Here is a 25,897-nt window from a genome sequence, read left to right as displayed (position 1 = left end):
AAGAATTTGTTTCCTTCGCTTAACCCTGACCAACACAAAACATGTTGGGAGTACTTAATAATATTAAGCATACTTTTTCTTTATTTAATTTTATTATTTTTCTTCTCTCTAGGTCTTGTTATCTCTCCTTAAAGTTAAAAGTTTTAAATATTTTATTTTCTTTTTTATGCATACTCTCATATCACAAAGAAAATTACAAAGGAAATGTAGATATATACTTAAATATAACTAATTGAGAGAATGTCTATCACTTAAAAATAATTATGTTAAGTGCTATAAACTATAGCTCTGGGTTTGCAAGAGGCCATTTATTTCTTTGCAAAAAAAATAAAGCATCATTACTGGCTCTGAAAAAAAGAAGAAATGAGCAATATCACCCAATCAGAAAACTGGAGGTCGAACTGATGATATAGTAACATATCAAGAAATAAAAAGCTGTCAACTACTCACCATTATTCCTAGCTCATCACAGAGTTCATAGAATTCATCCTGTTCATAAATTCCTCCTCCCCACACCCGGAGAGTATTCATGTTAGCATCCACAACAGACTGCAAAAGGAGCCATAACCTATAGAGAAGTTTATAAAACAAATGCTAATTTGAAAATTTGGGGATGTTAAAAAAAAAAAAAAAAAGATTTAAAAAGCACACTGATAAACACATGTCAAACCTCTGTTAGAAAAACATATTTTAAAATTATGATGATTTGGCTACAATGTTAAGTGAAGAAAGTGAGACAAAATTATATACACATTAACTGTAACCACATAAAATAAACAAACCTGGAAAAATTATGGGAGATATATTTTTCTCTGCTTTCTAAATTTTCAGCAACATTATTATACTGGTTTTAAAACTAAACTTTTGTCTTAAAGTTATTCCTATAGAAAAACAGTCGTAAACCTTGAAAAGTATGCACTGTTATATAATCATTTTGAACTATAAGACAAAAATCAAAGTTTGATATTAATATCTAGCTTATTCTTATTTCCTTTTTTACAATTACTCCAGTCCGGTACTTCTTTCTCTGGGAAATTTCCTTCTTGTTTTTCCAATTCCTATTCACATTACTCTCAGGAAAGTCTAAAACTTTACAGCCACTTTGAGAACACATATCTTCCATCTCTAGAGCAGTGCGCAGAAAGGAACAGAAAAGACCAGTAACAGGCTGGCCGGGGACCCAGAGCATCGTGCTCTCAGCAAAAGCACCCACAGGTGGGTTCACTAATTGGCCCAGCTGTGCTGAACAGCCACCACCAAAACCAGCCTGGAGAAAACAGCATTTAAAAGGAAGAGAGACAACAAATTATCCGTGTCTATGTCTGAAGAATAATTTCACTTTCATAAGAAATTCAAAACAATATATACATTTTGAATCAAAACGAAATTACTACTACAAGTTTTGGCAAAATTAGAGTTTAGTTACCAACCACAGCTACATTTTAAACATCAAATAATATATACAATGCATATTTATACTTTTGTAAGTAAGTTAGATGTGTCTATACTTCACAAAGTTTATCTTCACAATCACCAAGGTAGTAATTTACAAACCCAATCAGAAATACTACCTTCTATCAAAGTATTATTCTCAAACCTTCAGAAAAACACTTGAAATTTTTTTCTAGATCTAGAATTTTAAAGTTTTTTTAGTTCTTTTTATTAAGGTAAAAGTAAAGGACTATGCAAATATCTTAGCATGAAGAGGTAAATAGCAGTTTCCATTTTTTTTAAAAGCATGCGCAAAAATATCTAAGGTATACTTAGAAAAACTAAGGGAAAAAACAACTTTAGTCATCTTTTATTCTTCAGGAACTAACTATCCAAAATGTGCATTAGTCATTTTCTTATTCCTCCAGAGAAAAGATATAATTGTCTTTTAAAATTTGGATAGTTTCAGCAGTCTCAAATAGTTAAGCTGTAAGACTATCTACAGCTCATGAGAATGGAATATATGATTTAAAAATCCTTTCCATTCTAAAATTTCCATCATCTTAGAATTCCATATTACACCTTGGTTCCTTCCACTGGAACTAAAGAAAGTAAAAATGAGTAACTCTTAAGCTTTGTGGGACTGTTAATAAAGGAAGAAGAAAGATGATAACTTACACATCAGAGGTTACTCGATCCTGGAACGAGTCTGCTGGGATCCAATTTGATCCTTTCAGAAATATGGGAAATCCATTAATTTTGAAGTAGAAACTCAGACCAGGAGACCCTTGTATGGGCTCTTCTATCAGTTCCACTGTCCTAAAATAAACCTATTATGAACAGAATTAAATACTGAAAATCAAATTGAAAACATAAGCAAGAGATTTTTTTTAAAAAAAAAAAAGCAAATTGTACAATTTACATAAACACACTTTAATGTTAATTTCCTATTTGCTATGAAGCACTGAGAATGAAAGTGCACATTTCAGAAAAAATACATATAACAATTTTTGCCAGATATCTTCGTTCTTTTAAAAAAATATAGAAGCCATTTAAGACTAAAATATATTGTAGTCTTACTCATGAAACAAGCATTTGTAATTACAACCAAAAAAATATATTTGAAGATAACATTTCAAAATTAAAACTGATACTATTTCACAAAAATGGCAGTGGCGAGGGGAATTGCCGCCAGTTAAACTAATGTATTTTTGATTGAAAAACACATTCTCATATCCAAACTATACCAAAATGTGCACCTTAGAATCAAAGAAATATAGCACAAGGTATTTCATAATTTAACAACTTTCCAATCTTATTAGCACATTACTGCAAAATCACTTTGTTTAATATGCAATTTAATCCTAATTATCGCACACATTAAACTCAGTGTTTGGGAGAGCTCCGGTATGCAACTAGAGAGGTAAACTGGAGACAGAAGACATAAGATGGGATAGGAGACACACTCCAATGTCATCACTGCTACACGAGAGGAAGCTCAGACCTTTGTCCCCGTGACAGTCTAGCCTGGTTTTCCCACAGTTAAGTATGAACAGCAAGACCCTAGATAGAGTAGATTGATGTTTTTATCCCAATCTTCATTCTTTCCAGCCACAAACTGGACCAAGGAATGAGGAACATGGTTCTACACCGAAAAAGCCTAGCTTTGAACTAAGATTATGTATTTCTTCTCTAATTAAAATAATTAATCAACTTATATATAATAAAAAGTACCTGCCATTCTTCCACTTTCTTACCCTTGCCCTCACTATGACCTATCAAAACATATCAGAGTTAACTTTATGAGAAGACACAGTAAGACCTGGATGAGAAGGGTCTTGCCAATTATCACGATTGCTTTAGGGTTGTAATATGTAAAAAAAGCATAGTGGTTTTCAGAGGTAACTTTTAAAACACTTTGATGGCAGATTCAAACATCTAGAACAGCAATTTTTTAGGTGTGACCAGGGGATCAAAGGGGATCCCTGGGAACCTTTCAAGGGTCCTTGAGTTCAAAACTATTTTCAGAGTAAAGCTGAAACATCTGCCTTATCTACCTTAACTCTCTTTTGAGTATACAGCGGAATTCTGCAGAAGCTACATGATGTATGATGACATCAGTGTTTTGACAGCTAACAGAAAGTACGCTTGTGTATTCTGGGTTGTTCCAGTTTCTACAGTAGAGGTTTAGGGTGTGATGAGGTCTATTTTCAGATATTAACTCAGTTTGTTCTCAATACTTCTACTGGGCTCTTAAGAGCTATCTCTAGTTGTTCCTGCTATAATCTCTGTAACTTTGTTATTGTTCAATAAATTCTTATTTTAAATCCCAAAGTTTCCCTTGCAACCTACATAGAAACACAAAAAGATTTGGTACTTTTTGTTAACTTGTCTCACAATAATATTTTTAAGTTTCCAAATAAAAACAAATTTTAATATTAATGAAACTCATGTTAGAGTTTAATACTATTTCCTCTCATTCTAAAAGAAAATTTGTTATATACTTTTTCCTAATTTAAGAATGAATCGTTGTCTTAAAATGGAATTAGAAGACAACATTCTCAACCTATAGCCACACTGTCTACATCTAAAAATGCTGAAAAAAATGAACTGACATATCAAAGTCTTCTAAATGTGGTATATTATATAATGAAATGTTTCAACATTTGGAACTCTCAGGTCACCAACATTTTTCAAATAACCAATACATTATATGATATTATCACACATGGAATCTCGATTAAGGGTGTAAGATATACCAATAAATTTTAATGTAACAGAGTTCACTGAAATGGCTTCAGATTCTACATTGCAGCTAACCTTTAAGAAACTACCAGTTGTTAAGTTTTCTTGTACTAAAAAAGAATATCCACAATTATCTGAAAAGGCTATCAAAGCACTCTTCTCCTTTCCAACTACTTATCTGTGTGAGATCAGATTTTCCTCATATGTTTCAACGAAACCAATATATTTCAAATTGACTGAATGCAGAAGCTGATGGGAATCCAGCTGTCTTCTATGAAGCAAGACATTAGCGAGATTTGCAAACGTAAATTAATGTCATTATTCTCACTAAATGTCTTACTTTGTAAATACATTTATTTTTTAAATAAAACATATAGTAACATGTTGTGGGTTTATTATGATGATTTAAAATATTTAATTTTCAGTTTTAAAATTTACTCACATAAAATAAAATCACTTTGGGGTTCTCAATTTTTACAAATATAAAACAGTTCTGATTCCAAAAGTTTTGAGAACCACTAATTTCTTTATTAATACTACAAATAATATTAATGATAAAACACATCTTCCAACATGTTTTTTCTTTTCTGTGCAAATTTTCTCTATCTCCCAACTCCTGCAGTAACAATTTTATGACCCAGGTCAAAGTAAACCCTAAACCGCCTGAGAGTGCCTCAAAAGAGTATCAGTAATTACCAGCCACCTTTCCCTCTGGGCATTCTTTGACAGGTTAAAGGCTGATGGGTCTGTGATTAGTGTCAGTAATTCTCCATGTCCTCTGGCAGTCTTGGTAGACAACATAGAAGCCTTCTTCTATAACAGGTATTTTACTTCACAGAAAATAATGGGCTCTGAAAGAGGTTTTTGAAAAGACCCTTGAGTAACACATATTTACATCCAGAGTGAACATATTGTCTTATTACAAGACAAAAACCATTTTAAACAGTCCAACAAAGTAAATTACTGTCTAAAAGTGAAATAAAGGTGTACATATAGAAGAATCTACATGTGTAAGTCGAGCAGTTTGAATTTTAACTTTTTTAATTTCCAAACTTTTTTAGAGTTGAAGGTTTTATTAGCAATCAATTCATTAGTTGAGTTTTTTAGCTTCATGATTTCATTTCTAAAATAGCAGGATTAACTTAAAAAGTAAAAAAGATAGCTGGATGAATTTTTTAGACAAGACTTAGAAATATCTTAACTAAAGGGCTTAATAGGTGTGCGACTGGTAAGTAAATAGTTTACTTCTCAAATTTCTTCTCTGAAGAAACCAAACAGATGATAATGTAATCAATCATTGGTTCATAAACTGAGTATTACTTCTCAACTTTCTGTAATCAAATACTCAAAAAGCTGTCATAAAATCACTAGATTTTCAAAAGAGTAATTTTCTTAAAAACACACACACACTTATTTCTAAACCCTGGCAAATATTACCTGAAATATTTTTCAAAACACAACCTGCTAAAACCATTGCACATCTACTATCATGCATTTTTAGAGACAAAGACATTTCTCTGTGCCTTGAAAGTGCTCTAATAGGCAGAAGTATTGAGAAAACAAATGCTGGAAACCCCACCAAGAGCTCTCCTCAAACAGGCCTTTGCAAGATGATACAAGAAAGGCCAGCTCTGTTGTGCCCTAGAAGTCTGCAGATAACACAACCAGAGTTGACAGGTTAGAGTTTACATCAGCATCGTTACCTGATGTATCTTTGTAGCCAAATGTATATTTAGCGTATGGACACTAGATAGCATCACTTTTTAACATCTCTTCTTCTATATGACAAAATTAATATCAGTATTAATAATGAAATTAAATGAATAATGATAACGACTAGAAAAAAGATGCAGACGCTCGAAGTTTTCTTTTGTTTAACTTTGAATAATCATGCCATTTTAGTAAAATAAATATAAAAAAGAAAAAGTAATGGATTCATATATTTCATTACATTAATGTCTTCGAAAAAAGGAAATAACATCTACATATTGATGTTACAGTAATGAAAAATATTTGCTATTTTTAACCTTAACTTCTAAAAATGTCAAGAACTTTGTCAAAATTGATCTGCTCTGCATATCTATGTTCTATAAATATAGCCAGATTTGTCAATCCTTGCATCGTCGATGAAAAATAACTTTAATTACTTTTAATTTAGGAATGTTTTTTAAAATATAGCCAAAGATATACAAATATTTTGGGAAAGTATTAGAAAGAAAGATAAGTCTGGCAGTGATTCATAAAAATTCCACTTCACATTAAATTCCAAAAAATGCAGTACTATCCATGCCTTTGTTTCTCTGGGATCCATTCGAACTGCTTACACATGCCTCTGAGGTCGAAAAATTTCCACTTCTCAAGTACTTTTTCTGAAATATCAGGAGAAAAAATGGCTGAATGATAGCGAACAGGACATCATTTGATCCATTGCTTGAGAACAAGTGTCCAGTTCTTGGCGAAGATGATTGGAGTATTAAACATTGCTATTTTGATTTCTCCAGGCAATGTGAGATCAGCATCTTTCATCGTTTTTCCTGGCACTCTTCTTCAAAATTTGATTCTTTTTTTCTGTGTAAATGTCTATTTCCTAATATTTTGTTATTGCATAGTAAATAGCCTGCACCAAAATTTCTGCACTTATCTTCAAAGAGTTTTAAAGCTTGGTATTTCACTGTACATTGTTCAAGGCAGACTCTAGCAATTTGCAAATATGTTTGTATCTGATTAACCTCATCTAAAATTCAACACCAGGAAAAAAATGTAATTCAGAAGGAAAAAATTGCACTAGCAGAGGACAAAATCTGGGCTGATTCACGTGTCTACATTTTCTTTGGATCATGCAGTACTTCAGAGTTGAGGTTAACTTTTCAAAATTTAGCTTTACTGTGCCCGAGCTTCATAATGAGCATTCCATCTTGTCTAGGAAAGACTTTCTGTGCTTTTTCCAATGATGAGGTGAAATTAAAAAGAATGAATAAAATTTTTCCAAAGGGTCTGAAAACGTCGCACATGAAGAACTGTTTCCAAAAGAGCAAATTCCGCAAGATTCAAAGAACAGTTTCCAGGAGGCAGAAATAAAATCTGGGATCGATCTCTTGGATTTTTGTATGGACTCCACTGTAAATTGGCCACATAGGCAGCACTGATACTGCCGACCGCAACAGAGGTTGATGAAACAACAATCCAGTTGTTTCAAGATATCTTCTTTACGTTCAGCAGCAGTCCTTCCAGAAATATAAGAACATTTTCTTTACTTCAACTTTACCACCTTCGATATGAACATATCTGATTAACTCACACACTTGCTCTGTGTATGAAGCATCTGGAGGGCTAGTAAAAAGAATTCTAAGGTATTTTGGTTTTTTTATCTGCCACTACTAAAACATACCACTGATGTCATATTTTACTTGGATTCCTTCTTTGGTTTTAAAACAATTAACAAATTTTAAAAGAATAAATTTCAATTATAAAAGTATTAAAATTAGTAAAATATTTCACATATGAACTCAAATATGCATAAACCAAGTAAAATATTACATATTACACATCCCAGTTCACACTTTTCTCTATTTTATGTATTTTTTTAAACACAGACTTTATCTTTTTTTAGAGCAGTATAAAGTTCACAGCAAAATTGAGGGGAGGGTACAGAAATGTCTCATATATGTCTTGCCCCCACAATGCATAGCTTCTCCCATTATTGGCATTACCAACAACAGTGGGACTCTGGTTACAACTGATGAACCTATATTGACAAATCATAATCACCCATAGTTTACATATGGTTCACTCATGGTGTTGTACATTTGATAGGTTTAGACAAATGTATAATGACATGTATCCATCATTATAGTATTATGAAGAGTAGTTTCATTGCCCTAGAAATCCTTTGTGCACCACCTATTCATCCCTTCCTCCTCCCCAAGCCTCTGGCAACCACTGATTTTTATTGTTTTGTCTTTTCTAGAATGTCTTATACTTGGAATTACACCATATGTAGTCTTTTCAGATTGGCTTCTTTCACTTAGTAATATGCATTTAAGATTCTTCCATCTCTTTCCATGGCTTGATAACTCATGTCTTTTTAGCACTGAATAGTATTCCACTGACTGAATGGACTGCAGTTTATCAGTTTGCCTGGGTGCCCTCCAAGGTTTGGCAATTAGGAATAAAGCTGCTATAAACATCTATGTGCAGTTTTTTGTGCGGACATAAGTTTACACCTCCTTTGGGTAAATGACAAGCAGTGTGACTGCTGGATCCTATGGTTAGTGTATGTTTAATTTTTTAAGAAGCTGTCTTCAAAAGTGGCTGTGCCATTTTGCATTCCCACCAACAATGGATGAGAGATCCTATTGCTCCACATCCACATCAGTATTTGATATTGTCAGTGCTGAGTGCCATTCTAATAGGTATAAAGTGCTATGCTATTGTTGTTTTTAATATGCATTTCCCTGATGGCATATGATATGGAGCATCATGCTTATTTGACATCTGTATGTCTTCTTTGGTGAGGTTTCTGCTAAGGTCTTTGGCCCATTTTTTTAACTGGCTTGCTTGTTTTCTGAATGTTGATTCTTAAGAGTCCTTTGTGTATTTTGTTTAACAGATGTGTCCTTTGCAAACATTTTCTCCCATCTGTGACTTATCTTCTCATTCTCTTGACATCGTCTTTGGCAGAGCAGAAGTTTTTAATTTTAATGAAGTCCAGTTTATCAATTATTTCTTTCTATTTTAAATTGTAAATATAAAAATAAAAACTCCAAGAGGTCACACTAAAGTAACTCATGTTGAATTTCTTCTTTTTTATAATCACTGTGCTATCATTATTTCTAATCTACTTTTAAATGCAAAAATATGTAATAAGACAGGGACTGGGAACATAAACTGTAGCCAAAATAAGTTTAAATGACTTCATACTGTTATGAACTTACTTTCAAAATGACTGAAGGAAGCTGAGTCTCCCTGAGCCTGGGGACAACTATATAAGTAAGAGTTCTCCAAGTTTACTTCCATGTAGAATATAACATTTATTAAAGAATTAATAATAAAAATGTGCTAAATTAAAGCCTACATATGTCATTAAAACTCAAGAATAATCGTACACATGGGTAAAACTTAAACAAAATATTTGAGGAGAGGGGAGTATTTTATCACCGATATTGTATAGAATTACCAGATCATACTAATAATAAAAAATAGGCCGGCCTGTAGATACTACAAAGATGAAATTGAGAACTCAAGAAACAAAGAAAAAGTAAAATTTTAAAGAAGAAGAAAATAAGGAAATCTCTCATTATTTTTCTAATTGTAATAGCTAGGGGCAATCTTTTAACTCTTCCGGCTTGGGAACTGTGCAATACCATTTCTAATTGTAGAATACATATTATTACATTATTTTTCTATTTCTCTGCAATAATTTAATTAGAGAGTCTTGATGCCAAGTCAAATATAAACAGCAAATACTTTCTTTTACTTTTAGCAAAAATATTGACCTAATATAGGGAATACTTGGGAGAATCTTACAAAATAAGTTATGCTAAAGAGAATATTTATTCAAATATTTATTATGCCTTTAATATATATTACCTAGAAAATTCAATATAACCAATTAGTAGGATAAAAATATTCAATTAACCTGGGCAGAAAATGGCAAAAAACAGAAGTTGGGGGGTTTTTTTGCTCATTTACCCAGAATAGCCTATCCCATTACCACTTACACACAAAACTTTCTCTTTTGTTATTTAAAAAAAAAAAAAAATCAAGTTGGTTTCCCAAACTGATAAAGCTACATCCCAAACTGGGCAGGAGCTAGTAATTTCTTTAGACCGAAGTCAAATTTTTCCTTTCACTATCCTCCAGCTAAGGTTACCATAAGGCTTATTCATCAATACAGAGGCAAAACAGATGGTTATGTTTTCAGGAGGACTCGTTTTTACTGTATTTTTTTTTTTAATATCAGTCTCTGAGAGATGGGGAGAGGAGAGAAGACTGGTCCTTCTCTACAGGTTCTTTGAGAGCACTACTTTAGAAGACAGGGGCTATTTTCCCCCACTGTCCCCTCTAGATGGCTTCAGTTCCAATCATGGCTCAGTTTTACAATTTTTAAAGTGACATAGAGAGGCGATTTTATGTATAATGACCTATAAGATGTTTTAATTCTAATAGCAGAACTCAAGTACATTGTTGTGGAGAAGGGATTCTGAAGCTCACCTATCATTTTGCCTTTCAGAATCAGAGAGGCTTAAGGATACGAAGCCCACTGCAAGAGGGAATAAATGAAACTCTGGGCTCAACGGTCAGAAGTTCAATCCCCTGCTGCCACCACACTCCCTAAATGGTAACAACCAGTCTTATATTTCCCAAGCAAGAGACTGGAGAATGTCCTCACTGGCAAAACTAAACACGCGCGCGCGCGCGCGCACACACACACACACACACACACACACACACACGCACACACAATCTATAGCTACTGACATGTGGGCATCACCACATGATAAAGCTGGGTTTGAACATAAATACTGAACACTGAAGCACATATAGGGTTTCTCATCTGCATTTCTGTGCCTTAATTTTCAGAATGAATAGATACCAAGGACAATCGGATATTCGAGGAAAGTCTCTAATGGGAAAAACAGAGAACAAAACAAATAGAAGAAATAAAAGAATGTGGAAAACAAAAACAATGCAGAGAAAAACTCCAAAAAACTTATAATAGTAATTAACATGCTAAGATATGAGAATATAACCATGAAATACAAATAGGCTAGAATTTTTAAAAGAAAATAACAAAAAACTCTTTAGAAAAAATTTTAAGTGATAAAAATAAAAAAGCTAATTTTAAAAATTGGATATAAAATCAAGTAAATATCCCAGAGGATAGAATTTTAAAAACAAGATGGAACATATATGGGAAAGTCTAAGAATATTGCTCAGTCCAAGAAGTCCAATATCTGATTAATAGTTGTACCAGAAAAATAAAACAAAATAATGTATGTAAAATTATAAAAGATACAACAAAATTTTCAGATTGAGTTTCTACATCTGAAGAGCTCACAAGATAAGTAGTACAACAAAAATCTACTCATTTCAAAGTTTCAAATTTTAAATTATCAGAGATAAAGAAATTCTAAAAGCTTCTAGAAACAAACAAAAACAGTTCTATACAAGAAAGCAGATATTAGAATGTAAGTACATTTCAAAACAAAAACACTAAAAGCTAAAATATAATGAAGTGATAGCTTCAAAATTTTGAAGGAAAATGACTTCCAATCTAGACTTCTAAATACAGCCAACTATCAAGTAACTGTGAGGATAGACAATATATATTCATCTTTACAAGTTCTCCAAATGTTATCTCCCACACATCTAGGTCCGGGAATCTATGGAAAAAAGTGGTTCAGGGACTAATATTCAAAATACATAAAGAACTCATAAACCTCAATAAGAAAAGAACAAACAATCCAATTAAAAAATAGGCAGAGGACCTGAACAGATTCTTCTCCCAAGGAGACCTACAAACGGCCAACAGACATATGAAAAGATGCTAACTTTACTAACTATTAGGGAAATGCAAATCAAAACCACAACGAAATATCACCTTGCAAGTTTTAGAAAGGCTATCATCAACAGGACAAGTAATAACAAATGTTGGAGACGTAGTGGGGAAAAAGGAACCGTATACACTGCTGGTAGAAATGTAAATTGGTAAGTTCACTATGGAAAACAGTACAGAGGTTTCTCAAACAATTAAGAATAGAATTACCATACAGCCCATCAATCCCTCTTCTGGGGATCTACCCAAAAAATTTTGAAAATACTTATCCATAAATATATATGTACTTCTATGTTCACTGAAGTATTATTCATGGTGGCCAAGACATGGAAACAACAAAAAGGTCTTTCAATAGATGATTGGATAAAGAAGATGTTGTACATATCTACAATGGAATATTACTCAGCCATTAAAAAAAAAAAAATGAAATACCGCCGATTGCAACAACATGGCTGGATCCTGATAATATCATGCTAAGCAAAATAAGGAGAAAGTTGAGAACCTTATGATTTCACTCATATGTGGAATATAAAACTGAAAGCAACAAACTAACAAGACAAACAAAGAAAAACTCATAGACACAGATAAAAGTATGGTGGTTACCAGAGAGAAAGGAGGGAGGGGGCAGGTAGAAATTGGTAAAGGGGGACAAATGTATGGTTACAGAATGAGATACGACTTTGGGTGGTAAACACACAATGCATGTATTGTAGAATTGTACACTTGAAACCCATATAATTTTATTAACCAATGTCACCCCAATAAATTTAATATTTTTAAAAAGTGTTTCACCAAAAATGGAAAGTCAAAAAAGAAAAGAGAAGGATAGATCTAAAGAAACAAGGTTCCATGTTCAATCCAGAGAAAGATGAAGGAAATAACTAAAATTCCTAGAAGACAGCTGAAGGTAAGTCCTATAATGATAATAAAAGGAAGTTCCAGGACAACAGTTAAGTGGAAGGTCCAGAGAGTAATCAAGCCAGATCAGGGAGATGAGAAAATGGCTCTAGGAGAAAGCTTAACGAAGTAACAAAAATTAAAAGAGTAAAAGTAGTAATAATAAATAATGGACAGATTACCTAGTGAGTGTGGTATTTCAAATATATCATAGAGTTTGTATATGATTTAGAGGAAAGTAAAGAGAAAACAGCAACCAGAAACATGAGGCAATTATTAACTCTAAGGAAAACAGAAAGTTGCACAAGAAAGGAAATATAATTTTAGTACACCATGTGGTTCAGCTTGGAATAGTATTTTCATAATGTAATAAGGTAAACACTGAATACTGAGTTAACAAAAATGGCCTTCGACTATGTTGGGAGGGCAGAGGAGGCAAAATGTGTACATTAGGGGCCAAGAAGGGATCATCAGAGAATCACGTAAGAGAGCTATGTCCTCCTCTAGGTCAGAAATCGATAGATAATGATAATATACGAAACTGAAAAATTATAAAACACCAGTAGAAGCATGTTATTTGGGGAAAATGAAGATAAACAAAAGAAATAAGTAAAAATTAAAAAATATTGATCCTAAGGAGTAGAAAATAGAAATAGAAAGAGTTGGGCAAGGGATCCTCTTTTTCATATAAACCTTTTGGTAATACTTGAGCTTTGAAATGATATATATATGGATTGCTCTGATATAAGGTACAATTTTAAAACAGTAGAAAAATATAAACAAAATAATAATATTAGACTTATTGGAGTAATTACTTCATAAGTTATATAAATGTCCAATCACTATGTTGTATACCTGAAACTAACGATATCATATGTCAACCATAATTTTAAAAAATATTTAATTAAATTACATAAACTTACAATTAAATAAATTATATTTAAAAACAAAAAATAAATTAAATTATATAAACTTACAATTAAGAATACTTGTTTCATCTCTCAGCCTTGGCCAGAGGGCATAACGTGGAAGGTGTCCTGAGTGGCCCAGTGGCACACTCTCCCTAATCACCTGTGCCAGGGGCTCTGGACATGATCTTCTGTTGTGGCTAAGCCTTTATTGGTGTTAGTACATCAGTGGATGGGATTAACGCTCAGGCTGACAAATTGTGGGAACTGGCTGCACCCACAGGGTAAAAGTTGCTGTGTGGGGGCTGACCCCACTGAGTGGGATCTGCCCCAGCAGGCTTGTGTACTTGTTGAGACCACCTATGGGACTAGTCAGGATTTGCTCTGTTGTGGTCTAGTACCAGCCTCCAGGTACGCTGGTTTTGTGGTCCCTTGGGAGCCACGATAAACTTACAATTATATGAAAAAATAAATTATATGAATTATATAAATTATATGAAAAACTAAAACCAAAGAAAGATATGTAAAGTTTGATCCATTTTAAAATATAAATACAGCAAGTCCTCAAATAAAGACATTTGTTCAACGTTGTTTCATTATAACATTGGTGAGATGCCACAGGAACTTAATTCTTATTCATATCAATTGGCCTATGTTAAAACTGATTTCATTATACAACGCTTTGCTTAAGTTGCATAACTTATTAATGACATTAAATGAGGACTTACTGTACACACATACAGACACACAGACACAGACACAGACACACACACACACAAGCTTTTGAATGCCTATAACGGTTACTAGTGATTATCTCTGAGTGGTGGGGTTACAGGAGTTTTGTTGGTTTCTTCTATTCCTACAAAAATCTTTTAATAAGAAATACATTTTTTTCACAAAATATTTTAAAGTATTTGCTTACCTTAGCTGATTTTTTAAACTTTAAGCCTTTATCCAGGTTAAAATGAATTGTCATGTTGTACCCAGTCTGGCTTCCATGTCCATGAGGCCACCAAGTTTCTACAGTAATATTCTTTTAAGAAATAACATAAGTCATTCCAAGTAATCTATGGCACATTTTCAGCATAATAATATACTGATTCAGAGCATTATATCAATTTCTCATAGAAATTCTAGGTTCTAAAAAATATAGCTCTCCCTCCCTATATATACCAAATTATACCACCCATAGATAATATTTAAAAATCAATATGCTAGGAGTTTAGCACAGATTGATACACCAAAAAGAAAGAAAAGAATAACACACGGGCATTCAAAAAACCACTCTTCCCATTTCTATAGCTCAAGTTTACATTTATTCCACATTCTTAACATTTAAAATTGAACTTCAAAGTTGACTCTTCTTTTAAGCCCAGAACTAGAAACTGTTTTGAGTTCTTACTTTATCTGAACAGTTACTGAATGTTGATCTGCTCCATCTTTTTCCATTCAAAATTGTGAATTTGAAAAAGTAAAATCTAACCCACTGCTACCCATGAAAGATCATGAGTTTAGAATTAGAATTCTGCATGTAGAATAGGCACCGATATTCATAATAATTTACAAGTGCCAAAAATAATCACTGTGTTTAAATATGATGCTTAGAACATATTTTGGATTAGAATACTGCAAATACTGCAAACAAATTAATATATAACACTCCTGGTTTCCTGAGAGGAAAGGATGCCAAATTTAACACATATTCTCCATTTTCTATCTTAAAATCTTGAAAAATCATTCCTTAGCTCCCACACAAAATATATATATATCTGAGAGGTTAAAAGTGAAGGAGAAAATGGAAAAAATACATTTTTTTAATACTCAGACTCTTTTTTCTAACCATTTCTTTTGAACAGTATTGCTTTTCATCTAATGCTTCTCATGAAGTACAATCATTCACCTTGTTAATTTTCACAAACAGCTCAACAATCCTTTCCCCAGGCTGAAGTTCAATGCTGTATGTCTGCTGTGTTTGCAATTTAGGGATTTCTACAATCACTTGACCAGAGACTGGCTTTGAGCTGACAACATCAAAAAAAGACTCTATTTCAAGATTCCACTCCTGGGCATGGTTATCTAAGACATAAAGAGAAAAAGAAAAGAAAAGAAAAAAATTATATATATATATATAATGCTAAGCATTATCACTGCACTTCTTAGGATTCACTGAAGAAAAAACCAAAGTAGCTTCTAAAGTAGTAAGTGCATTATAAATGCTGGCATGATAAAAAGTTTGGTGGAAATTCTCTTTTAATCTTTAGAGTTTAATCTTTCATCCTGAAGAACAACTAGAATTATATATTTTACATATACTTCTACTCTGAAAATATAATCATAAGTCACAAATAGAAAATTACAAATGAAAAGGTAACATACATTTTCCAAGACTGATACACATTTGTTCCTTTTTATAAAGGAAAAATACTAAAGATATTTAAGCCATACGATAAGGTATAAACTTAGATGTGAAAAAGTAAAGATATATTTTAAATGTAGATTATCTATCTAAGAAATATTTACTGAGAATCTTCTATGTGCCATGTACTTAGCTAAGTGATGGGAATGAAATGGTGACCATGATAAACTTGGCCCTGAACTCATGAGTTAAGTCTAATGGGATATAGACAAGTACAAAAGTGTGATAATACCACGATGGGAGAAGTAAAAGGTTATTCTGAGAAGATATTCACAGGAAAGAACACCTAACTTACAGAGGGTGAAGGAAGGTCTTCATGTAAAAGCGGTATCTAGCTGAGCCCAGAAGGATGCCTTAACTAAGTTTGGAGGAAAACAACTATTCTGAGCACAGCCAAAGTGAAGGGCCACAAGCAAGAATAAATAATACCATAACAAGGACTTGAGCAATGAAGAAACTGGTGAGGGAGACCAGCATGGCTGGGGAGGTAAGCAGGGTCCAGCGCATGCTGGATCCCTGAGGAGTCTGGCAATTTCACACTAGATCGGTGGGAAACCATTGAAGATTTTGCATTAAAAAGGATCACATGATCAGATCTGCATTAAAAAAAAAAAAAAAAAATCACTAAGGGTCCCAGCAATGATATACAGGATGCAAATGGAAGAAGCAGAGACACGAAATTTCTGTCTGTACAAAAGGACATGGAAAGTGCACAGACAGAAATTCTAGGAATGGAGAGGAGGAAAAGAAAAGGAAGAGGGAGCAAGGCTGAGAAGGAAGGTTATGGGGGAGAAAAAGATGAGACAGCTGCCTAAGGAATGGGACTTTGGAAGTGGAATTTGGGGATGGGGCAGAATGTTTCAATAGGGTTTTGAATTAGCATTTTAAATTATGCATGTGCGATATAACCCTTCCCTTCACTATCCATTTAATTTACATCGTTTGTTTAATATCTCCAGAATTGGATTTGTGATTTGGTTTGGGTTTTTAAGTAATACAGTATGCCAAAGCAAGCTTTGGGCAAGAGCAGAGTGGAAAAGTAGACCCATATTTTCTAGGTTACACAGGAAAAACCAGTTACAAAGTACTCGAAAAGGCTGGATGGGAAGGGTGTCAGAGACACCGATGAAATTTCTCATTCTTTACTGCCACTGTAAGGGAGTGCTGAGGTGCTTGAGTTTATGGCCAGATTCATGATAAGAAATTGGGGGAACGTCCATTAGTGGCTTCTGTTTTTCTCTCTGAAGAAACGGGAAGTTATCAGCTGAGAAGTATCTTAGGGACCCTTCTCCAACAAATAAGGAGGGAACTGATAACTTTCCAGTTTCATCATCATAAAAGTTGGTGTGCCGATCAATGACCTAAGACTTTATAACTGGCAATCCTTACAAATGCAGAACTATACTAGACCTGTTCTAAGGATGATAATACCACATCTCATCATTTGCATCTCACATCAGTCAAAAGTATATAAATGGATTTGATGCACACTGAAGCAAACCTAATCCCAGACCTAAGAACTATTCTATTTATTAAATGATTCATTCTTAGGAACACTAGTTGATGACCCCTTAATTAGGTTTGTTCTGATCCAGCCAATTTTGCAGTTTACCCAACGACAGCCTCCTCCAAGTTTTTCTAAGATACAGCAAAATATATCAAGACAACCATACTTTTTCTTTGTTAAAGATGCTTTTCTATTACCAAGTATATACTAAGACTCGCAGTTTTTCTTTTATGGCATTTTTATTGTTTTTAAACAGAAACACACACTCCAATTTGATCCAACATTTTATTTTCTAAAATATCCCTAAATCTTTGAAAGCTATATGACCTTCAGCTCCCTATCATATTCCCTCTGGCTTCTTATTTCAAGAAATAATAATACATTTACCAAGAACTTACTATGAGCTAGGCATTGTTTTATGCTCTCAACATGTACTACCTTATTTAAGCATCATGACATTGCTATAAGGTAAATTCTATTATTATCATCATTTTATAGATGAGAAAACTGAGACAGAAAGTTATTTTCCTAAAGTCACACAGCTAGTAAGTGGCTGAACTTGGATATGAACCACGACAGTCTGTAACTAGAGACTGTACTCTTAATCTCTAAATTATGCCAATCTCACCCAAATAATTTTCCCAAAACCATGTTTCAGTGGTGCTCAGGATTTTTACAGGGAGGGACTTATGTGGGCTGGGCGGGTGGGGCATTTGTTTTAATGCTATCAAGCTATGCTAGGCATCAAATACGTCTTTTGCCTGAGCCTAAATCATGACAGCACAGATTCATAAAACTTTTGAACTAGACATATGCTGACAGATCACATAGTCTGCTTTCTGATGAGTATTTGGTTCCCTTTAGACCACAGGCTGGCAAACTATGGTTCTTGGGCCAAATCTGATCCACCTTCTGTTTTTATAAGTAAAATTTTATTGGAACACCACTGATATCAACTGACTTGAATTGCACCCCACTTAAAAAAATCATATGTTGAAGTCCTAACCCCCAATGCGATTATGCGATCGTATCTGAAAATGGGGTCTTTAGGAGGGAATTAAGTTTAATAAGGTTTTAACGGTGGAGCCCTAACGTGATAGGACTATGGGCTTATAAGAAAAGGAAGAGATCTAGCTTTCTCTCCCCGCCCATCCCCGACCCCCACCCACTGTGAGGACACGGATAGAACAGTGGTCATCTGCAAACCAGAAAGACAGCCCTCCCCACAAACTGAATCAGCCAGCATCTTAACCTTGAACTTCTCAGTTTCTACAACTGTGAGAAATCAATGTCTGTTGTTGAAGCCCCTTGGTCCATGGTATTTTGTTATGGCCACCCAAGCAAGCTAAGATAACACCTTGCTCATTTGTTTACATATTATCTTTGGTGGCCTTTGCACTCCAACGCAGAGTTGAGTAGCTGAAACAAAGGCCATGTGACCCAAAACGCCTAAAATGTTCACTATCTGACCCTTTACAGAACAAGTTTGCTGATCCCTAACCTAGAATAATTCCCCAAAACTTCATTCTAATCTTTAGTATCTATAATGACAAAAACCTCTGTATTACCAAATAGCCTTCTCTTTTTGCTAGCCTTGACTATTGTCAAGTCATTCTTTACACTGTTTTCGAATCCACTTTTCTTTAATTTCTACCTAAAGATTTTTGTTCTGCCCTCTAGGCACGTCCTACCAATGAATAACCACCAAGTTCAAGCAAGCTCCTTTGCTGCTTCCTATCACTTCCTCTGCAGTGGGGAATTAGCTGCTTGTAAGGGCCTCTGGCAGGAAGACAAATAATGCAATTCCCAAAGGTTATTGGCAAAATTCCCCAGTTTTCCTTACTTCTAGCATAAAAAATTCTAAAGTAAATTGGAACTCCTCTAGAGCTCATTCTGTTAATGTCCTTGGGTGACACTAAATGAAAGAATTAAGGCTATGGAATTAAAAACTCACTATGAAGATTCACAAGCCTACGTGTCATCACCAGATATACTATACCAACTTATTTGCCCTCTCTTCTTCTTCCTAATGGAGTTCAACCCTTCCTTCTGGAAACCATGGAGAATTTAAGTCGTTTAGGTTCACAAAGCACATTTAGAGTCTTAATCAATAATTTTCCTGGTATTGACTGGTCACATCTTTTCACTTGGTAATTTTTAAATATAGAAACCTATTTTTAGTTAAGGAGAGCTCTGTCTTATAAATTCCATTTCTAGAATATAGCTTCATATCCTGTTTCTCCTACCATTAATAAGTTACCCTTTACTAAAAAATAACTATCACTGCCAGGTCTCTGGACGTGAGTGAGTCTGTGCACCGGCCCTTTAAGATGTGTGGGTCTCCAGCAGCCCTCTGTCTCACCCAGACAGAATTCCCGCTGACTTTCAGAGAGATATTATGGGGACTCCTCTTCCCAGCACTGGTGCTCTGGGCTGGGGAGCCTGGTGTGGGGCTAGGACCCCTCCCTCCTCAGGGAAGGACCTCTGCAGCCAAGATAGCCCTTCTGATTCTTAACTGCCATATGTGGATGAGGGACCATCCATTTTGCGTCTCAGCCCCTCCTACCAGGCTTCACGTGGCTTCTTCTTTATATCCTTAGTTATAGCAGTTCTGTTCAGCTAGTCTTCACGTGGTTCCCAAGCGTAGCTGTTCTATAATTTAGTTGTAATTTCGATGTAGTCCTGGGAGGAAGCGAGCATAAGGTCACCTACTCTGCCACCTTGCCCAGAAGTCTCAAAGTTTCTTAAATGATTTAAAATTCCTTCCCAGATCTCCCTCTCAATTATACCCAGTTTTGCATCCTCTCCTCACCCTGACTAAATGAATTCTGGGCTCAAACAAAACAGAAACATTTTATCCAAACAGGGTAGACAGGCAAGGCCAACCTGCTCTCTCTATACCTTGGGGCCATTCCTGGCCTGAGGACTCGTGATGTCCTAGCGGATGTCTTGCTCCCTGCAGAAGAGACTCCTGTCTAGAGTTTGTTCCACACAACCTCAACGAGGAAACTAGGTGATGGAAGACAATGTGCCTCTGGCCACCGACTCATTTTTAGGTTTTTCCAAAGCTGTGATTCAGTGAGGTGTCTTTAAAAATAAAAACAAACAAACAAACCACCATGAGTCTGACTTAAATGGAAATCTGCAGAAAGGGTAAGCAACTACACAGTCTGCATTAATGTATGCTGATTCTTCATGAAAACAATTTTCAAGACAACTCCAATTTGTGTAGATATGACCAATACATTAACCTTAAAATCCTCTAAAATATGCTACTTTTACATTCCCATACAGTCTACCTCTTTATCAAGATATGGTCAAGAAAAACAAAAAAGAAAATAGCTTTATTCGGTTGTCTAAGAGAAAAAAAGTGCAAGACATGAAAGTAGAAAAATAAGAAGATGGCTGAGTTACATTAATTCAAGTGTGTCCATAAATACCAGCAACTGCAGAATTGACTGCAATTAAGCTTCAAGTACCAATATCTTCATTTAGTCATATGCCTAGCTTCAAGAAAAAGTGGGTTCTCCCACACTTATACCCTCACTAGGTTGTAATGACCTATAATTTACAAACACAGAGAAAGACCCATGGAATGTTAGGCAACGTTAGAGGCAGAAGAAACTTGGCAATCTCCTAGTTACTTCGTAGATGAGGTTTCTGAGACTGGATCGCAGAATCTAGCTCAAAAGCTCCCAAGCCAGAGGACAAGAAAAGGGCCCAGGTTTCCTGACTTCAGTGTTCTCTATCTTCCACCTTTCTCAGAGGTGCCTACCAGAAATAAAGACACGAGCAGGCACACATTGATTGAAATTTGTATATGAACAACAAGGAAAATCCAAAGCAATGGTACTTTTTCCCTTTCAGAGTAATAAGTCCAAATATCAAATATGTTTCATGTGAAACAAAGCATTTGAGGGGACTGTAACGGTAAAATGTTATCCTCTTAATAAGAAGTTATTTGTAAAAAAGAACATGAACATCTACAAAGAGAGAATGTGCCTGACCCTCCACTAAATGCATAATTATATAGTGCCACAGTTCCTCCGTTTGTCAAAATACCATCTTTGTAACCGAAGCTACCTGATGAGAGCACAACAGTTATGTGAGCATTTCTAATAGTGGAAATATACTTCTTGAAAATTACCATCTGTAAACCTTGACAATCCCTATAAATTACACCCCAACCTAACAAAGCAAAGATGATGAATCTACTTAAAGAAACAAAATATACCCAAAGGTCACAGATAAGAATCCAGGATGGTATCTGAGGGGTTAAGAACTAGCAAGGAAATAGAAAAGCATTCAGGTCAGCCAAGGATGGCTCTGCAAATGTTGGTAGATTGCTTATGTAAGATAAAAAAGATGCTTCATCTCATTGGGGGTAAAAGCTATTCAGAGACAGCTGCCTTGATTAGCTTCGCCCCGCTGAGCTGTTCACAGCTCCTCCTCTTGCCTGCTTGCTTCTTGCATCTTTAATAGACGATGAAAAGCTGCAGTGAAAAGGTAGTCCTGCTTATTTGAAGTAACAGCGACAACAAGCTGAAATGACCAAGTCACAGGTAATTTAAATTCAAACGTAGGACATTTTCCTGTGCTCCTGCTAGAATTATAAGACAGACTTCGGCAGCTGCCTTTCAAAGAGCTAACAGCTTGCATTAGCTGAAAAAGCAGGCTCACAGTTAGTTACAACAGCTGTTTTTCCCCTTCTTTATCAAGCAGCAAGATCTCCTTGCCTACTCAGCAGGACAAAATCCTCAAAGACGAAATCCAGGCAAAACAGACACAAAGCAAAATCTCCCCACAAAAACAAAGATAAATCGGTAAATTCCAGAGGGAAAAAATATCTCTTTATGCAACAATGCAGCTAATCAGTGGAGAAATTATTCAAGCAAACTACCTACCCATAAAGTTATTTTCAGGGGTAAATACTGTCATTTTATGGGGAAAGTAATTCAATGATGAATGAAAAAGTGATTCAAAATGAATGCAAAGAAAAAAACACATGCATGCTTGCATTCAAAAATAAATGCATCAAAGAAGGTACTAAGCAAGACTGACAGAGCTTTGCTCTATTATAATATTATGTTCTCTGTAGTAAGCTGTAAGCAAAGGGAAGCACTGACCTTCAATACAAGCCTCTGTTGGGCAGGCCAGGGTTGAGATGAGAGCTAGACTCAGTCTTCTAACTCAAGATTAGGTCTTCAAGAATGGAGGAGGAGTGCTCTAGGTTGAGGCAGCAAGTCAATGTGAAGAGAGTGGGGGAAGGCAGCATCTCTGAAGTTCTAGAAGTGTCCCAGCACAACTCTATAACTAATTTTTTCTAACTGTAGTGACAAAACATTAAACAATGTAACATTTCATCAAAAATATTTATTATATATTTGGACTTAATATGTTTATGTAACCTTATGAAAAGCTCATAAAACTAGACAATCACCCCTCCCGAATAAATTGTACAGCTTAATGTGAACAACTCACATGAGATTGCAGATATCAAACACCTAGCATAGAAAAGATGATCAGTAAATGAATCTCTCTCTCTCTCTCTCTCTCTGTCTCTCTCTCTCTCTCTCTCTCTACACACACACACACACACACACACACCGCCACCACCACCACCACCACCACCACCCAGTGCCTGCATTTTTGGCCAGATTATTTGCTTCTAACTGTCCTAATCTCTAGAACTGGGGCATCTCCCCCCTACCAGTTGTCTTCTTTCCACCACACCTTGGAAAACCAAGTCCAGCCCAGACTTTCCCCTTCCCTCCCGCAGCAGATGGGGTCAGTTTCCCACCCCCTCCCCATGGGAAAAGAACAGTAGAATCTTGCTGAGTTTCCACACTGCATAAAAAGCATCTGAGCTTCTCTTTTCAATAGCAGGGTCAGTCTTTCACTGTTTCAAATACGGAAAATATGGGTGCTCTAAAACAGCTACTGTTACTTAAAACCTGATTAGACTATTTCAGGGCTAAGGATGAACCATTCAAATCAATATGTTCTAATGTGCTTGTATAGAAAGTCATATCAATGAATTGGTACCTCTTAATATCTAAATAAATGATAAGAGCCTAAGAGATAATGGGAATGATTCTTGTTTTCCTTTGACCTCAGTATTTTTTTCAAATATAAATGTGTGTTTTTATTATCTTTAACATTAAGAATAGGTGAAAAATCATGTAGGAAGTTGAGTTTAAGGCAAAATCAAACAAATGATCACAGGATGCTGAAAAGTGCAAAAGTTTAACAACCACTATTATAAGGACTGAGAATGCAGAAAAGAAAACACACACACACACACACACACACACACACACACACACACAGTAAATTAATTCACAGGAATTTCAAGTTAATTTTTAAAAGTCTAACAGCCTTTTTCTGTCATACTATACACAAATAAATTGCAGAATTATGGCCAGTCATTTGATCTTCAGGAGTAAACTTACTAATTTTAAATTGAGAAATAAATTGAACATTTCGAAAAGCAAAAATGTTATCTCTTTCTAGTTTCAATAGGAAGAAAGCAGAAAGTGTCACAGTCAAATTAGTTTAGCCCTTCATAATGAGTTGGCTGAAATTACTAGGTAGATTAGTTTGCTTTAGATACTTTTTCCCCTTACTATGGATACAATATAAGCTCAATATTGAAATTCAGAAAAGACAGTTGAGCAGAAGAATAAAATTCAAACTATCTATAGTATTAATACACAGAGATAGCCACTGTTTGCATTAGTTTTTACCAACCTCATTTCGCACTTAAATTTTAAAAATTAATATATTTTATTTTAAATAAAAATTACATATATTTTTTTGACTATGAACTAATTTTTTTAGTAACTCTCATAATGGCTGCCTCATAGTTTGTACCAAATAAATGCATAAAGTATCCAGAATATATTAGCTTATTCTCTTTATTATTTTTCAACTTTTAAAAATTTCCACTGATTTTGATGATGAAAAAAAACTCTGAAAAAACTAAGAAAGTTCATCTCCTAATGCTTTCATAAGTTTGTGCTTTAATTTTCTTTATTACGTCAAATAACCAAATCGAAATCTACAAAATTAATCAGAAACATAAGAATTACTGCTTAATATGCACAGGGCTCATCTTCTGAACAGGAAACATTTTTGTCTATGTTTAGTATAAAATATACTGCAGTCATAAAACATTAAAAATGTAGTCGATACGGGGAACTGATTATACAGATTTTAATTAAATTTTAAACATCATTTAAATTAATTTAATTCAAATAAAATTCACCCAATCACTAGCGACTAACACACTGAACTCTAATGATTCATATTCAGGAAGAAATGTTTAGCTTCATATTCAAAAATTTTAGTGTAAATAGATTAGTATTATTCAACTTTTTTCAGGTAGCAGGGTCTCTTGAACTCACTATTTTTCGCTAACCACCTAAAACACTTACTAAGCTTCAAAATTATTTAATAAATCATTTTCCGAAAAATGAGATCCCTTCTTAAATGAGACTTTATTATATATACTTGAAAAAAATTATGGGTTAGGGATGAGGAAGAATGAACCATTATTAGATTTTAGGAGCACAACTCAGTTCAGGTTATACCTCTGAAGAACAGTGTGAAAAGCACTAAAGAGCTAAAACATCCACATTTATAGGCGCAAGTGAAATTAGATTTTTTAATGCCTTGTTAACATCTAAAAATTCCACCATGACCTCCTCAATTATCAACCGTCTCTGGTTTGCTTTTGTCTTCTGCCTTGAGAAAACACAGATTTGGTTCCACTGAATAGCAACCCAGGGTCGCTAGGCCGCTAAAGAAAAGAGAACTCTTATACTGACACCACATTCTTGATTACCGATTTCATCAAGTTAGGCCTGCCCATAATCGGACTGAGCATCGTAACCTGTCTTTGAAGATCCACCTTCACTCTGATTTCTTTATCTTTTCAAATCCTCACTGTACTTTGATTTTCTGTTTGGGTTGGTAATCACTTCTATCTCCCTTCCCCACCCAATCAACATACAGGAATGAGAATGCATACTGTATTTATTTTCTATGCCAAACAAACACAGTGTTGAGCAAAGAACTCGACAAATATTTGACCAACTTTTAACTGAGCCATTGACATCTGTGAGATTTCTGAGCTTTCATTCAATCAATGCTCCTTTCTTGTGAATAGTTCCTTCAACTGAAAAAGTAGTATTCTTTACTTTAACAAAACTTTCTTTATTATGCCTTGTTTGCCTTCCAGTTTATTTGTAACTCTTAAAAAGGCTGGTATATCATGGCCTTCAGAGGCAACAATGTGCAGTGATAGAAAGTAAGCCCGATAATTTGAGCAAATCAAGAACTCAGCACACTGGAGTTCTGAAAGTGACTAGAGGCAACAAAAAGCAGTACAAACCAGTAGACCCAGTTCTCCCTGAAAGAATACTTAGCTTACG

The 25,897-nt window shown here is 34.7% G+C and overlaps 1 protein-coding gene across 4 annotated transcripts in view; it reads right to left on the bottom strand.

Annotated features, from left to right (window-relative positions):
- The window catches only part of MANBA (mannosidase beta), an 89,164-nt gene that overhangs the window by 42,329 nt on the left and 20,938 nt on the right, over positions 1-25,897 (bottom strand). For all 4 annotated transcript variants that reach the window (XM_023531389.1, XM_011361511.2, XM_023531390.1 and 1 more), the window contains 4 exons: positions 15,440-15,615; positions 14,462-14,572; positions 2,110-2,261; positions 451-568 (listed from right to left, as the gene is read on the bottom strand). In XM_023531389.1, the coding sequence (XP_023387157.1) occupies positions 451-568; positions 2,110-2,261; positions 14,462-14,572; positions 15,440-15,615 (557 nt within the window). The remainder of the gene's footprint in view (positions 1-450; positions 569-2,109; positions 2,262-14,461; positions 14,573-15,439; positions 15,616-25,897) is intronic.

The sequence above is a fragment of the Pteropus vampyrus genome, unplaced genomic scaffold (genome assembly GCF_000151845.1).
Source record: "Pteropus vampyrus isolate Shadow unplaced genomic scaffold, Pvam_2.0 Scaffold67, whole genome shotgun sequence".
Lineage (NCBI taxonomy): Eukaryota > Metazoa > Chordata > Mammalia > Chiroptera > Pteropodidae > Pteropus > Pteropus vampyrus.
The sequence above is the reverse complement of the archived record's forward strand: the minus strand, read 5'-3'. Positions and strand labels throughout refer to the sequence as shown.